A 17,116-nucleotide genomic window follows, 5' to 3' on the forward strand; every position below is an offset into this window, starting at 1 on the left:
CACACACACACACACACACACACACACACACACACACACACACACACACACACACACACACACACACACACACACACACACACCACCAAGGAGAGAGGGGATAAAAAGTAAGCTGTTAAATATGTAAACACACACACACAAAAATTGTGAATTCATTCACATGCACAGAGAGACAGACAGACAGACACACTGACTGACGTCCTCACCAGCAGAATAGTGAAGTTCTCCAGCACACTGTTCATCATGTATTTCTCAGGCAGGTGTTTGAGCTTGTGGATGAAGTTGATCATGTATTCACACATCGGAGAGCGACTGATTCTGTAGACAAAGCGCCCGTTTTCAAACCTCGCATACTCCGTCTGAGAGAGGGGGAGAGAGAGAAATCAGTTACCATCGGTTACCATGTCACCGGGATTCGATGTTTACACATTTGGATCAGAAAGCCTGTGGTGCAAAGCAGGAGACTGGAATTGGAAAGGAAGACGTGTTAATTTACAAGGCAGGAAGGGTTTAATAAAGAAAAAAATTAGGTTGCGTTATGGGATGTGTAGGATTCAATGTTTTTGGAGCTCATATGAGGGACTAAAAATCATGATAAGGCAGTGCCAATTTTGACCATTATTTTTTCAATGTGTACTTACAAGTTGCACCACTTAATACATATACAATATTTAATTACTGACATAGAATTTGGCTTTGAGTTTGATCCCTTATAGTTTGATTTCAGTGATAAAAGTGCAGCACAGCAGACATTAATGCCCACAGAAAGATCTCGGATCACTACCCTTAACCAGAGTACACCACAATTTGAATCCATCCTCACCTCCACCTTCTCGACCACCTGCTTGCCGAAGGAGCAGACCTTAGTGGAGCAGGTGATGGTCATGTTCTCCGAGCTCTCGTATTGGCTGCTGACACCGTAGAAGGCCGCAGGGTCGTCCTGCATGTTGTGATTCAGGTCCGCCTGGCAACCGCAGAGCAAAATTAGAGTACATTACTTCCAGCACATTTAATGACAGTGTTAATGTCTCTGATCAAAATCCTACAATGAAATCCATCCTCATTCCCAGAAACATGAGTAAAGGAGCGTTGCCTGCCACCAAAGTTAACCTACAGTGCCCTCTGCTGGTAGCTCAGTCACTGAGCAATGACGTGCTCAAACTGCTTATTGCACTACTAAAACTGATATTCATTTATCATCTGTATTTTTTCTTCTGGATCCCTACTAGTCTTTTGTTTGCCAGTGCACAGTGGTGTATCAGTCTGGGTTGTTTGAGACTGAACGGGTCTGAAACCTGCCGCACAGTTTCTCTCTTTTTATCTTATTTGCTGCATAGTCATAATGATAGAGATTATTATTGTCCATTTAACTATTATGTTAGTTCACCCACATTACAAAAGCATGTTTTACTCACACCCTCTTTATTTGTCCAGGTTTAGATTCCAATCAAGATTTCTGCCTCCACCCGAAAACAAGGAGGAATTCACTGGAATTACTTTTAACTGGAGAAATAGTCCCTATGTCTGTGGATTATCAAAACAGGGACACTGATTCTGGAAAAAAAAATTCTATTACTATTATTATAGATATAGTAATTTTAGGATTATTATTCCTGTCTGCTTTGAACACACAACTTACTACTATTCTCCCCTTATTCACATGGAGTCTAAGGCAAGAGGCTGTCGTATGTTGGCAAATTTGTGATTTCTGATTTTTGGACTATATTTATTAGTTCTCCAAATTCAGCCTGGAATTTTTGGTATCTTTGAAAACTTTTGGATCACTAGACTTCAAAACAAACAATGTTTGTCTGCACAGCATGCGCTGGGTACTGACCGACCCCCTGGTTTGCAGCTGCTTGTAAAAAGGTTAAAATTATTTTTCAGTGCTGTGAACATCACCAAATAAATTCTCCTTCCCTTCATTGTGCTGGAGAGGATGCAGAAATCTCACAGATGGAGCAAACAGGTTTTGTTGTAATTTTGGCGAAGTGAGCCTTTAAATAGCTATATTGTTACCCAAACAGTTGGTAGCAGATTTCTTTATGCTTTAATGCACCTTAGTGAGATACTAATCTAGTTTCTAATAATACTGGAAGATACTGCAGGGCAAGAAACAAGATTCTGGTGTAACTTTGTGTCACTGAAGTTGTTTAATCAGAGCAGTGAGGACATGCTGCACCTGGATTACAGGCTGAGAGAAGCGGAGAAGGGTTTGTACTATTTGTAATGAGTTCTCTGAGGAGCACTGCGTTTCTCAGAGCTGAGAACACATGCACACACACACACACACACACACACACACACACACACACACACACACACACACACACACACACACACACACACACACACACACACACACACACCATATCTTACGTCACCCACTTGTACATCCATTCACATACACACGCACACAAACATCAAACTGTGCTCTATTAAAGCAGCAGATTATCACAAACACACTCCATTGTGGTAGATCAGAGAGCTTTTTAATTAAATTCAGAGGGGAGGCTCCTTACATGGCACACACACACTCATACTCTTTGTTTTCATGCTACAATCACATCTCATCACTTCTACATTTATTGTATACTAAACCTACTTCACCGGCCTGCAGCCTTCTGTCATGTAGCAAGATTCTACTGTGGACAATCTCACAGCTACATTTAAATTCAGATTTGTCTGTGGTAACGTTAAGCATGTCTGGCTAACCAACACACTGCCTGCATGCTTAACATACATTATTCCCATCTGCTGTGTAGTATTTCCCCACTGTGAGAAAAGCCACTGTCAGTGTGTAATTAGTAGACAGAGCTTACGGGTCGGTAAAGTGAAGCCAACACGGAAGTGTCATTAACCTGCATTCTATCTAATAGCCAGCAGGGGGCAGCTCCATAGTAAATTCTGGTCCCATTTAGAGTAAAATAGACAATTAAGCAGGGTATGCTTTAGGGCATGGCTACCTTGTGAAAGTCATTTTCAGTGAGACAACCGCACCATGCCAAACTGTCAAACTAGGCAGTGCTGATCAAATATCTCTTTTCAGGAACATATTTTAGTGTGCTGTTTATCTGTAATACGAGAATGTGCGTAACCAGGCGGGCACCAAGTGCAGCCAATGAGCGCAGCTCAACTCGCAGTATGTCACCGCTGCTGGCTCCAAAAAGACAACATGGTGACGGGCACAATGCCAGACTCAAGGCTTCAAAACAGGACTCCACAAACCAATGGGTGATGTCACCCCATGGCAACCCCAGCCATCGTTACCTGAGATAGTGTCATTTAGTAAACTGATGACCCTTGCTTAAGTGACACATATTATGGATAATTCATATTGTTTTCAAAACTGTACAATGAACCCAAACAGTGAACTCAGTAACTGCAATATTTTTGTGTAAAACCAGAGATTTTGATACATTTTAAGCAGATTATTTCCTGTTTATGGACATTTTTATATGTCTGTATTTAACAATCATACATACTTAATTGGATTCTTTTTTTTGACTTGCTGAGATATAGGCCTACTGTGTATATTACATTTTCTAGCACACCTTACAATCCAGAAGGCCTTGCGACCCCCGGTGGGGGTCCAGACCCCCAGGCTGGGAACCACTGTTTTAGCATTATATCATGAGAAGCCATCAGAGTTGCATTTCAAGACAAAGAAAGAAAAGCCAAAGTAACAATAAAAGGGAAGTCCCACACCAATTTGGAAGTTTATAACAAAATTTGTCTTTTCACGTCACCCACTTGAGACTTTGGAGACTAACTGTGTCACCATTTCTCTGATGAAAAAGAAATGAATAAATGTGTAATTCGTTCCGTTGCTGGAATATTTGAAAGTCCTTTGGTTACTGCAGCTCTGAGATAGAACAGTAAAGTCAACACACACACACACACACACACACACACACACAGGTGGAGACAGAGCAACCTGTGAGTCAGGAGGTGAGCAGGTGTTCAAACAAAGCGACTGTGCTTTCATCAACCCACCACCTCCATATCCCAGGTGGAAAGATAGGCACACACACACACACACACACACACACACACACACACACTCACACACACACACACACACACACACACACACACACACACACACACACACACACACACACACAAAGAGACATGGCAATGGGTGGAAAAATACAGTACAATACAATACAATTGTGGGGTACGTTCTGACCCTGCTCATCGATGGCCAAGAAATTTACAAAAACAAACTTGAGGAAAAAAATGGCCGAAGTTTGAAAGAGTGAGTTTTGGAAATTGAAAAAAGGGAAATTAAATGAAAATAAACTCTCACTTAAACAGGAAGTAGGTAAGTAGGTTTGTCTGCTGCTCACCCAGAACTTGATCAGGTAGAAAGCGTTTTGCGGGCCCTTGCCGAACAGCTCCTTGAGGCCGCCCTTCTTCTCGGGGAACTTATCGTAAATCTGCCTGATGTCCACACACTCCAGCAGGGGGTCGCTGTAGCTCGGGCTGCTCTGGCTGATGTGCACAAACAGGTGCTTGTTGTACTGAGGGGAGGGAAACAGTTAAATTAGGCAGGGATGGAGGCAGGAAAAAGTACAGATAGAAGACAACTTTACTCTCCATGTATGAAACACTGCGGCAAAAAAAAGACTGACAGTTTTGGAGGGTTTTCCTCAAAAATACGAGGAGTACAGAGACCACACAGTGTCCCCAGATCTTTTAAATTAAAGTTGTGCCATGACGTTTTTGACCACTGGTGGCACTATGGAGCAATGTTTTTATATGCCTGTCCCTGTTTTGTTTGCATCTTTTGCTCGACTTACATGCAGACGTACACATATTTACAGCCACAAGCATCTTGGGTAAATGTATACACACTGCTGCTTATGGTATTTTAATCCTGTATTAGTGAATCTGAGCTAAATTGTTTTGGGGTTCTTTTGTGAGAATGTACTACTCTTTATTCTCTTTAATTTTTTCATGATGAAAAAAATGTAAATAGATTTGTGATCATACTTGCCATTAACCTATTGAGTATCACTATGTTTACAACTAACGTGGACTGTAAAGTAATCACAATTTACTATAAATCAGTCATGATAATATATGTTCAACTCGGGTTGTAAAATCACTTCAGAATTTTCCTTTAAAGCTGCAGTAGGTAACTTTAAAAAAAATAATGTTTATTGGTGAAACCTTACTATATCCTGACAGTATTACATTTGAAAGATAATCAGATAAAATAATAAAGATACTGTCTCGGCTCTGATTGGTTGTTTTCTTTCGGGTACGGGGGATGCTTGCAAATATCATTAGGAGTGCTAGGAGCCAGAGGAACCTGATTTTTTCACAGACTATCTCATGTACTACTGTCAGGATATAGTGAAAGCTTCAGCAAATAAGACATTTCTTTATATTATATATATATATATATATATATATATATATATATATATATATATATATATATATATATAAATAAAGTTACCTGCTGCAGCTTTAACAATTATGATGCAAAAAAATTTGACCCCCTGAGAGGCCCTCATTTACACTAATGTAAAAATATGCAGGAAATGTGACAGTTTTTGACAACGGAGTCTATTTCAAAGTCAACATAGAACAGTTCGAGGTTTTTAACTGTCCAAACAGAAAGCAACAAGATGAATGCCAGCTGTCTGTGAGCCCGAGGTAGAAAAACGACAGCATGTCCACAGTGTGGCAGGATGATAGATAGACCGAGTAGACAGAGAGATAGAGCTTTACAAAGGTTATTCATACTAGGATACACACAAAAGGCTTTAACGCGGTTCTCTGCAGCAGGGTTATCTGTCATCTCTGTTTATGGGACAATAGGGAGTGCTTATTGTAGACTGCTGCTCTGTGTGTGTGTGTGTGTGTGTGTGTGTGTGTGTGTGTGTGGCACTTACTGCCTCCTGGTCCCTCTGTGTCTCCAGGAAAGATGAAAACTCCACCAGTCGTAGTTTGGTGGTGCCGATGGAGCGGCCATGCCACGCTGGCTCTCTGTGTGTTTGGGCTGCAGTGGGAGGCTCGTAGCCTAGACAGCAAACACACACACAGTTTGACCTCACTCCATCGCTGCCATCATGTATAATCATGATATTTAACAGGGTCAGCAGTAATGCTAGCATTATTCTTTGCACCCAACGGGTAAAATTTATGCCATTACTGGAGTCTCGTGGACAAAGCCTAGCCGAGGTGAGGTTGGAGCACTGAAAAGCGCCTATCAAAAGTAGGTGTTACAATGATGAGGACACAGTGAAATCTCTTGGGTTCTGACTCAAAGCTCATACATGCATCATGGAATATCAACAATACAGGTAAGTCAAGTGGCCTGCCAAATCTTTCCATCCAGCCCGCAGAATAGTAATCATAAATTAATTAATTAAAAATGTACATTTTGGATATCTAGCATTTTTCTTTCTTCCTATATTGAACCAACCCCCAAATCCTTTAATATTATAATTTTTTTAGGGATTTACCGACCCCAAATATGTACGTCCGACTCACAGATTTTAAAGCTATCTAGCGAGTAGGAATGAATGGAATTAATTCCGGTCTTATTTTGTACTTTTGTACAAGTGAAAGCTTGTTAGCCTAGCCGGGTATGGTAAGAACATATTCCCACTTCAATCGACTAACTACCTTACTAACATTAGTGCTGATTCCGACTTGATCAGGGCCCCTTATAAAAGGCATTTATAAAAGTTAGCTACTGTACCTTTAACTTGCACCATTTTGTATCTAAACAATACAATACAATACAATACAATACAATACAATACAATACAATACAATACAATACAATACAATACAATAGGTGTTTGCTTTTGGCCTGTGGCCTACCGCTAAGTTTCAGTTTTGGTCTTCCAAAGGAAAAAGTTTGGGCACCCCTGCACTAGACGTTACTTTTTTTTCTGAATCATATAAAGGAGGGCGGGCAGCCTCTTTCAAGGGTCCAGCTGTGGTAATGGCAAATGACCAAAACTCACAGCAGCAGTCATGTTACCTCAGCACAGATACTTGGTAAAGGTGATAAGAAACAAACCAAGGATATCTACATACAGTATATACCAATTTCTTGGCAAAAATGTTTTTTAATTTCAGTTCAAATTATTTTATTACATTTTTAGAGTAGACACTGTAAGAAGTGACCTTTGTCTCTCTTTGACCTCTTCACAAGAGAAACCTCAGGACCCAGGTTCCCAGACCGAGTGAAAAACCACCCTGTAGAGAGCCAGTGGCCTCAATGGCAGGAGAGAGGACCGCCTGTTCGCTTTACAGAAAGGAGATAATTGTACCGTGGTCCCTCTCACCTGAGATTGTGGTGGTCCCTGCTGTCTGCACAGTGTAGGCTTGCTGAGAGAACGGCTTGATGCTGAGAGAGACACAGACAGACAGAAAGGAGAGCATTAAAAAGGCTGAAAGAAGAAGAGACACAGTAGGGACAGTCACATTGTACCTACATTATACAGAAAGGAATTCTGTTCTGTGTCTTGTATGAACAGTAACAGGAGCACAGATGTCAAGAGTGTCCCTGAGTTCAGTAAAAGCTATACCACCCGTTTACTACCATTATCATCATCACATGGTCATGTAACAGCAGCTGGCAATGAAACATAAAGGGTTTGAACTTGAAGTTCAATGATCCACACAAGCCATGTGAACAGAAACTACTGGAAGTTATAGAAATCACAGAGGTCGGGTTTAGAATCCATGTCCGCAAGATTTGTATCTGCCTTCATCATTGTGTCAGATTGGGTGACAGTCAGAGATTTTTGCTGAACTGGCCAATTGACAGCATTTCTTGCTGTCTTTTACGACTTGCGTAGGTTGCAAAGGAGTTCGTTAACGCGCCAGAGACCAACTGACAGTACTGAAAACAATTGTATACATTATGTTGACACAATTTTAACCTGGAACCAGTTGGTCTTTTTCCCTCCCTCTTGGTGTAAAGTGATCACTAGCTAGCTCAGCTGCTACCAAGAAAGTTAGATTAGTTACATATGAGTGTATAAGGTAAGTGTGTCTCACTCTTCTGTGGTGGAGCTGGACTGTCCTCCAGGAATCATCCCCTGCCACAGCTGAAAAGAAACACACAAGCACACACATTAATATACTGGACTCTGTTTGTGTGTGTGTGTGTGTGTGTGTGTGTGTGTGTGTGTGTGTGTGTGTGTGTGTGTGTGTGTGTGTGTGTGTTACCTGTGCATTGCCGGGGAAGCTGGCTCGTACTATTCCAGGCAGGAGCTTGCTGTGTATGGCGGTGGCTGAGACGATCTGTGCCGAGGACATGGAGGAGATGCTCTGCAAAGCCTTCTCCTTGGCATTCTGATCCTGCAGCAAACACACACATTATCATCATCTTCATCATATCATCTTCAAAATGAATGCACTTCACATTCTGTAACCACACGGAAAGCAAACATCAGGGCACCCCACTCAGCCAGCAAAAGCAGGACATTCCAGAAAAATCTGAAGAATGATTGAAATTATCTTGAGTAATGAGGTTTAAAATCCTGGAGAGAACCAAAGGCCTGAAGGGAAAACTCATAACAGTTGTCATTATCCTCCTAGCTGTCATTATCTGACTGGTTTTGATCAGATTGGCGTGCTTGCTACTTTGTGATTACACAACATACAGCAATTTGAGTAAACTGCCCAAATATGGAGGGGCTCATTTGCCTACAGTACAGCAAAGTGGAAAGTAACAGACACTTTAGAGGCTTTGTTTGTATATTTTAATAGAACTTGCTTTACAGACAATAAAACACTGATTAAAAACGCTGGAGGAAATTTTACTAAATACTGTGCAGGATTATCATTTTTGATGCTTTTGATCTTGACAATCAGAGCTCCCCAGGCAGAGCAGCGGTCAGGCTCTGCCAACTTTAGCATTTAACCTTTCAGACCTTTCTAATTATCAGCTAAATCCAGCACTGACCAGTGTGCAACCACGTGTGTTCATGTCTAAATCCCCTGTTTTGCCTTGAACTGGCTCCCTGTGATGTTGCAGAGGATTTAGGGAATATACCTATCTGTGTGTGTGTGTGTGTGTATCGTTTGGGTGTGGTGGTCTGGCTTGTGGCCCGGGGGAAGTCATAGCAACAACATTGGCGAGCAAAGAGCAGCACAAAGTGTGCATCAGGGCTGAATGTGCTTCACACAACAAAGTGAGCATCAGTGGTCGGGGCTGCTGCTGCCTCAGGGCAAACAGCTCCATATACAGTATTTACGGTAAGTCTGAACTTGTGGGTTCATTCGGAACATCTGAACTCAAAGCAACATGAAACTCAGAGCAGAAAACAGCTGAATGAAATGGAATTAGAGGCGCTGCAATATCTGGAGAATCACTAATTGGCAGCTTCACTCAAGTTAATTGGTACTGAGAGAAATCTCTCCTCCTAGGGGAGGTAATAATATTATAGGAGGTACTGAGATGGGAATCATGTTGGATTTTCATATTAAATACCAGGAACCATATGGGTTTGATAACATCCTTGACCTGAACTAATTTCTTTGAAACGACGTCTGATGTGCTATTTGCAAATCCATGATATATAGTGCTCAGACAAAACTATTTATTAATATTTTTTGGGTTAATCTATTAATCGTGCAAGTCATTTACTAAAAAGATAAGGCTGGCTGTATTCTATATTTTCCTTATTTGCAACAAATCCCACAAAAAGACCAAATCAATAATGTGTCAGTCCTGCTGGAGATACAGATCTTTTGAAAATGGTACAAATATAAAGTTTGATTTTTTTAAGAGGCTCTGTGATTTCCTAGAACAGCTGGGCACTGTAGTTTTTAATAAACGTTACTCAAACAGGAGGAAATCGTGCATTTGTTGTGGAATACTTTCGGAAGCGGATTAATACACATTTGGTGGTCTGGTGAGTATTTCTGGCAGCAGAACGGTGAATGTGGGACTGACTTAAAACAAACTACAGTGTGTGTGTTCATGCTAATCAAGGAACACGTCACCCAGTGTAACAGTGTACGTCCTTCATGTGGTTTTAATAGTTTTTGGACAGCGATCTAAGGCGCAGATAGATGTGATAACAGGCTTTGACAGGATCAATTTATTGTTGGCTTTCGTCTTTTCATTGGATTTGCTGACAATATGGAACATACAGAATATCGCCAGACCTTTAAACCAAAAATGCCAAATATTTCCTGGTTTCTCAAATGTGAACATGTGCTGCTTTTTCTCTGTTATATTTGAAACAGAATATCATGGGGTTTTAAAATGTAACCTTGGGCTGTGGTGAAACTGATTATAAAAATAATACACAGATTCATTGATAACAAAAAATATTAATTAAGAGAAGGCACACACTCGTATTACACATATTAGGTGCCTTCTTTTTTTATTCAGTCCAGTATTAACATGCCCAAAATGGAAATATCCTTCAAACCTGTGGTCTGATTGATTGAGATCCTTATTTTAGAGTTTAGAATCTGTCAAGTTACACAATAATATCTTTAGTCCAATGTAGTTTATCATGATACATTTTCACTCTTCTACATTGCACTCTGGTCAGTGTCCCATTTTTATAACATAATGTGTCCTCTAATATCATTTTAAAGAAAACAGATATAGCACATATACTGTATCATCAATAACACATTGGCACACATTATGTTAGATCTATATCGATTCAAATAATCTTTACAATCAATTTTGAATCAACCTGTCATTTATTTGAAGACAAAATCAAACCAGTCCTTGCGTTCTCTCCATTCGGAGATCCGACTGCTCTTCTTGGAAAACAAGCGCTCCTTTGTTGCTTTACATGAAGTTAATTACAACCGACAGTGAGGAAGGAAAAGAAAGACGGAGAGAGGGAGGAGGAGACACGGAGGAGAGATTAATAGACTGAAAGGAGGGTGGAGAGTGTGTAAGAAGAGGGAGGGAAGAGGAGAGGAACAAATGAATGAATGTATGGATATAAGAGAATGACAGGAAGAAGAGAAAGAAAAGGAGAGAGAGAGGGGGGGTGGGGGTTGAAAACCTTAACAGGCCTAATTAGACACCTAGGATACTGGAGTCACTGTGACAGGCATCCATCCAGCCACAGTGAAAAGTTCACAAGCAAGGGACAAACACTGAATTCAGATTGCCTTTGTGCATTACATGGTGAAGCAGACACAGTCAAATGATTCCTATTGCCTCTACAGGCTTCTGGACAGCCCAATTCTCTTAATTTGTGAAGGTGAAAGTATTCGCACAGTAGTGTTATAGATTTTTTTATGGGGCTAAATGCTGCAGTTTTTTTTTACACTGCATTTCCCAGAGATCACTTGTTTATCAGTGTGTTGAATACTGTGACGTCTCTTTCCTTGGGGTCTCTGTCAAAGCTGGTTATGTTTCTGTAGGCGGCGCTTTTGTCTGCCCGTTCATCCATGGTGTTTATCAGTGTTAATTCACACTAATCAGCTCCATTTATACCAAACAAACTGCAAATAAAACACACATCACTTCCTGTGCACCAGAGGATTTCTCACTGTAACACACCACCAGACCCTGAGTGTACTACCTCCCTTACCTTTAGTTTGGATTGAAACTCCCTGGATTTTCTTCTGGCTAAGACCTGGATGTGACTGGATACCTGGAGGAGAGGAAAGGAGAGGAGAGGAGAGAAGAGGGTAAAAGGAAGGGGGGTTAGAGGGTAGAAAAGAGAGGAGGAAGGACCAAACAGTGAGTTGCCATGGTTATGAAAGGACTACTGCCACACTGGAAGGACACACACACACACACACACACACACACACACACACACACACACACACACACACACACACACACACACACACACACACACACACACACACACACACACACACACACACACACACACACACACACACACACACACACCTCCCCTGACAACAGTGAATAGACCCATCTATGCACATCTTTTGAGAGAGCAAAAAGACACCTGGGAACACAGGCCAACAACTACGATGACACTACATACAGATGGTGCCACTTCATGTTATCTAAACAAATGTATTTCAGAAGGTAAACTGTATTCCTTTAATGAAACATACTATTGAAAAGCACAAAAGCCTTTTTATTTTTTTTTATAAATTATTCATATCAATTACACATGACAACACCAGCCTACATGGGTGCCATATAGGAATGAACCAAAAAAAGAGCTCAGAAGAAATTAAAACACAATCAATTTACAACAAGGCTTATACATAGTAGCTGTTGGCCTAAGGCTCTATTAGCAGCCATATTATTATGTCATTTTCTGCGTTAACAGAGCTGCTAATAGTAGCCACTTAGCAGAGCTGATACCCTTTCTTGTAGCACAAAAGAAGTTGCCATGTTTGGTTGTTGTGTATCGTAACAATAAATGCTGGTCCCGGTGGGTCCCCAGAAGAATGGGTAATATTTTAATTTTACTGTTATTTTGTTGGCTAAAGTTTAGCCCAATGAGAGAATGTATAGAATGACTGCTCTGTTCATAAGTTCACTTCACTGTTAATCTCCCAATCTACAGTACAGACACTTATGGTATAAATTATTTAATCACAGTGATCCCTGAGACAGTACATCAAAAACAGGTCCGCGGCCTGATGTGTATCAATTTGGGGGTCCATGACACCAGAAAGGTTTCCTATAGAATGTATTTGAGCAGACAACCCAGTTTTTAGCAGCCTTTAATGACTACCATTTCCAACAATTTGCTGGCATCCATAAACAACAGAACTGACACAGATATTTGTTTTTGGCTAACATAAGATATAGGTCTTAGAGTGGTACTGCAACACACTGGGTTAACTGACCAGTGTTGGGCTAGTTATAAAAAAAAAAAAATATTATTACTAATTTCTCTTTTCAAAAGTAATATTATTACTTTACTTATTAATCCCTGGCAATCATAACACATTACACTACTAGTTGTATTACTTTCCCAACAAAATTGCTAACTGTGTGCCATCTACCAAAATTCAGATTTATGACTGATTAATTAAATTCCAGTTTTGTTTGTTACAATCAAAGTAATGGGAATATTTCCAACTAGTTTCCTCCACGATTACAAAATTGAATCCAAGCATGTGAATGGACTGTTGGATTTCACACCAGTAAGGTGTGACGACAAAAGTAACGTTGTAACTACATATTTTTTGGACTACTGTACTACTGTAATAGTTTTGTATTAGTAATTAGTTACACTACTAGTTACTGGGGAAAGTAATATTACTACTGTAATATTATTACTAGTAATGAATTACTGCCCAACACTGCATCAATATTTTTTATACAAAGAAAGCAATAACTTATTATATTTGCTGAATTTACAAGAGGGACAAATAATTAAGAATATGTTGTAGCAAGCGTTTCACAAAGCTTATAAACTAACTGTACAACTCACAAAAACTCCATGATTTTTTTTTTTAGGGGCTTCAGGGTCTTACTCTCTACCACTCAAATGGCTGGCACAGGTTTTCCTCTAGAGGACGGAGATCTGATCTCAATGAGGATAACGAGAATGCATTCAAAATACCGGTTGTAAATGCAAAAGCAAGATCGGATTGTTTACTCAGATAACGAGTCTGTGTACAGATCAAATTTTACTACCAGTTATAAATGGGGTGTTACAACTAAAAGGCTTCTTCTGTTGAGCTGGTGACCTTTCAACTCAAACAAGACTGTAACAGCAGCAGGACAGAAAGGGCCAAACTAAGTGTTTTAAGGCGTTACCGATGATACTAATTAAGGCTGCATTCCATTTAGGGAAGCAGAGCCTTTTCAGTGAGCCTTAATTAGAATCACTGGTAACACCTGTATTTACCCTACTATTTCACGTCAAAATGGCTGCTGTGAAAAAGGTCTATTGTTGAAAACAACCACAGCAATCATGTGAGTTTCCTTTACAGATACACTAGGCAAAAAAAAAAATTACAACCAAAGAGACCCTGTAAAATAACATCAGTTAACCATTTTTTCACCAAGTTTCTCCAAATGAAAAAAAACGTAACCACTGACCATTACAGTTCAGCTTTTCATCACAGCAGATAGCACCATTTCCCTCACTATGTCTGTGTAATGTGATATGCTGTGATACATACTGTAGACACTATGATTGGATTTAATGCACACTCCCATTATTACCTGTTTCCTTGTCCGCGTCTTGCCTGTTCGGAGCTTGATGTATCTGGCTATCAGCTCATTTCGACCTGGAGGGGGAAATACACAGAACATACAGATGAAACATGCATCATGTCGTTTTCTCTCTCACACACACACACACACACACACACACACAATACCCTTTTTTCCTTTCTTTCTCACAGACAATCACAAGCAGAAATCATATGACCCTGACAAACAACTTAGTGCCTGATTTAGTGCTGTTGACCCAGCGACCCTGTGACGTGCGGTTTCACATAGTAGCGTTGTAATCACCGATACCCCTGTTGAGCCCTCCACACATACACAACTAACACACACACAAAATCACACACGCCATGGCCCTGAATACACATGACCCAACAATACAGGCATTCATGCAGACCGGCCGTCCCCTGATTAAAGGGACCAGCAGGCCAGCTGTACCCTTGCTTACGTGTGTGCACATACGCGTGCACATACGCGCGCACACACACAGACACACACACACGCACACACACACACGCTTACAATGCTGAATAATTCAACCCATTCAATGGGGAGCACAGCAGACTCAGCATGACCTGGCTAGTATAGATTAGTGAGGGAGACGGAGACAGAGAGAGAAAAGAAGCAGAAAACCAGAGAGTTACATCCAGAAAACCTGTGAGTGTGTGTATGTGTGTGTGTTCATATATATAACACATTTGTTGATACAGTGATACAGTGATACAGTGATACAGCTACAGCGTTGCACTACAGTTGCCTCCAACGTCTGACCGTGTTACAACTTGGGAGTCCTCACAATTCAAAGATGGCAGTTAAATTAAAATATTTTATGAAATTAAGTAATTTGACTGTTGTTTTATTTGCTAACAAGCATGTTTGGGGCTCTGCAGCTTAGTTTGGTTTGTCTCCTGGCCGGTTTTCTGTTCCGACCAAGTGGAAAACCAAAGTCAGGCCAGCTGGCCAACTGATGGTCAAGATCAGCACAAAGCCAAACCTCTACACACTATCCAAATGGCTCGTAACAATAGCCCTAACTAACTAGCAGATGGTGTGTGTGTGTGTGTGTGTGTGTGTGTGTGTGTGTGTGTGTGTGTGTGTGTGTGTGTGTGTGTGTGTGTGTGTGTGTGTGTGTGTGTGTGTGTGTGTGTGTGTTCAGACCAATCCCACTCTCACTGAGATAGGGAGCTTAGACTGATAAAATCTACAGCTCCCCATGCAGGTGTTTTCCTTCTAGCAGTCAAAAGCTGCGACTGACGACAGCACACACGCAAATACACACACACATACATACATGTATATACATGCATGAGTGCCAACACACACACACACACACACACAGAGTGAGTCCTGGCTGCGGAGGCTGACATCTGACTCCAGAGGGGCCAGCTGGTCTTTCTAGGAGGCTTAACGGTGAATTATCATCCTTCACTAACCCTGCGGCACACATCCCTCGCTTTCACCCTCCCCTCTTTCTCAAAAACTCTCCCACACACACACACACACACACACACACACACACACACACACACACACACACACACACACACACACACACACACACACACACACACACACACACACACACACACACACACACACACACACACACACACACACACACACACACACCCCTCCCTTTCCCGTCCATCCATCCTCTGTTCTGGCTGTTCCCTTTTTCCCCTCCTCTGTCCCTCTTGTAGTGAATGGGCTTCCCTTCTGTTCCCTCCCTCTTCCTCTCTCTCTCTGTGTGTCTCTCTCTCTCTCCACTTGCCCAGTGAAAGACTTCAAGGCCAAAGTCAGATGGTCATTAACCGTGACGAACAGAAGCAACCCCGCCCCCCTCCCTCGCTATCTCCAGGCTGAAGCCACTCTGTGTGCAAGCAGATATTGAGGGGGCCGGCGTGCCCGAAAAACACACAACACACGTTAGTTCTGTGATTCTGATTTGAGAACATGAATGAGGATCCACAAAAAAATTAAAGATACAAGAAGCAGATTTGCAACAATATGATAAAATCAAAAAGTGACTTCATTTACAGAAAATGTAAAAAAAAAAGAATTCCAACTGAAGAGGAAATTCCCAAATTCACATATAGTTATTTAAATGTAATACCTTCCACAAGGCAGCGACCATGTGAACACGACACTAGAAACAGAATCCTGACTGATTTCTCACTTGGCATTGAGAGCACAGAAATACCTGTGCGAATGAGAAAGCAATCTATCCAAATATGCAGCTTCTTATGCGTTTTTCCGTACAAATATTTTCTTTTCTTTCCTAGTCTTCTGAAAAAAAGCATTACTGCAGTAGTTCACTGTCCCCACGCTTAGTTAGCAGAGTGATTAAGAGCCTCAGTGCTTTACAGAAAAGCTCGAAAACCCTTTCAGAATAATTTCAAGGCCTCACTGACCGCGCTCGCTAACAAGGCTGCAGTGGAGTGGTGTGTATTGTTGTGTACCCTGGGAAGACCTCAGACCACAGGGGCCGAACTCTGGCCCGCAGCCTGGCTTCACAAACGGCGAGTAGGAGTGTGTTTAACTGGCGAGTCTGAGATCCCAGCTCATTTGTTTGGTCTCCATCTGGTTCAGTGGCGCACCTCCCAAAGACCACCAGTCAATCATACATTCAGCAATGAGACGTCTCTTGTGGATTTTTGTCTTCATTTGAAGTTCTCTGTGTGGCACACTTCGGATGTTTTTCCAGGTACAATGGCTCAAAAACATCATTGCTCCTGCTAACCCCACAGTTAATATTTCATTTATTACAAACAGTGTCAGTTCCTTTAAACAGTGACTGAACCCTGGCCAGATGACGTCACCTACAGAGTGCAACAGGTGGTGACGTCACCTCACATCAAAGACCAGCCCACAGCAGTTAGTGGTTACAAGAGCTGCATATGTGACTTATTTTAAAGGAATTATCTGGATCTGCTGAAGAAAACAGATTATTTTTAATATAACTTTGTTAAATGGTAA

General features: G+C 41.2%; 1 protein-coding gene across 1 annotated transcript in view; it reads right to left on the reverse strand.

Annotated features, from left to right (window-relative positions):
* tead1a (TEA domain family member 1a) overlaps nucleotides 1-17,116 on the reverse strand; it is a 42,995-nt gene that overhangs the window by 4,713 nt on the left and 21,166 nt on the right. The window contains exons 3-11 of the mRNA XM_051382085.1: nucleotides 14,135-14,199; nucleotides 11,553-11,615; nucleotides 8,206-8,337; nucleotides 8,035-8,084; nucleotides 7,317-7,378; nucleotides 5,910-6,037; nucleotides 4,353-4,526; nucleotides 824-964; nucleotides 207-359 (exon numbers count right to left, since the gene is read on the reverse strand). Of these exons, the coding sequence (XP_051238045.1) occupies nucleotides 207-359; nucleotides 824-964; nucleotides 4,353-4,526; nucleotides 5,910-6,037; nucleotides 7,317-7,378; nucleotides 8,035-8,084; nucleotides 8,206-8,337; nucleotides 11,553-11,615; nucleotides 14,135-14,199 (968 nt within the window). The remainder of the gene's footprint in view (nucleotides 1-206; nucleotides 360-823; nucleotides 965-4,352; nucleotides 4,527-5,909; nucleotides 6,038-7,316; nucleotides 7,379-8,034; nucleotides 8,085-8,205; nucleotides 8,338-11,552; nucleotides 11,616-14,134; nucleotides 14,200-17,116) is intronic.

Source organism: Dicentrarchus labrax, unplaced genomic scaffold, assembly GCF_905237075.1.
Source record: "Dicentrarchus labrax unplaced genomic scaffold, dlabrax2021, whole genome shotgun sequence".
Lineage (NCBI taxonomy): Eukaryota > Metazoa > Chordata > Actinopteri > Moronidae > Dicentrarchus > Dicentrarchus labrax.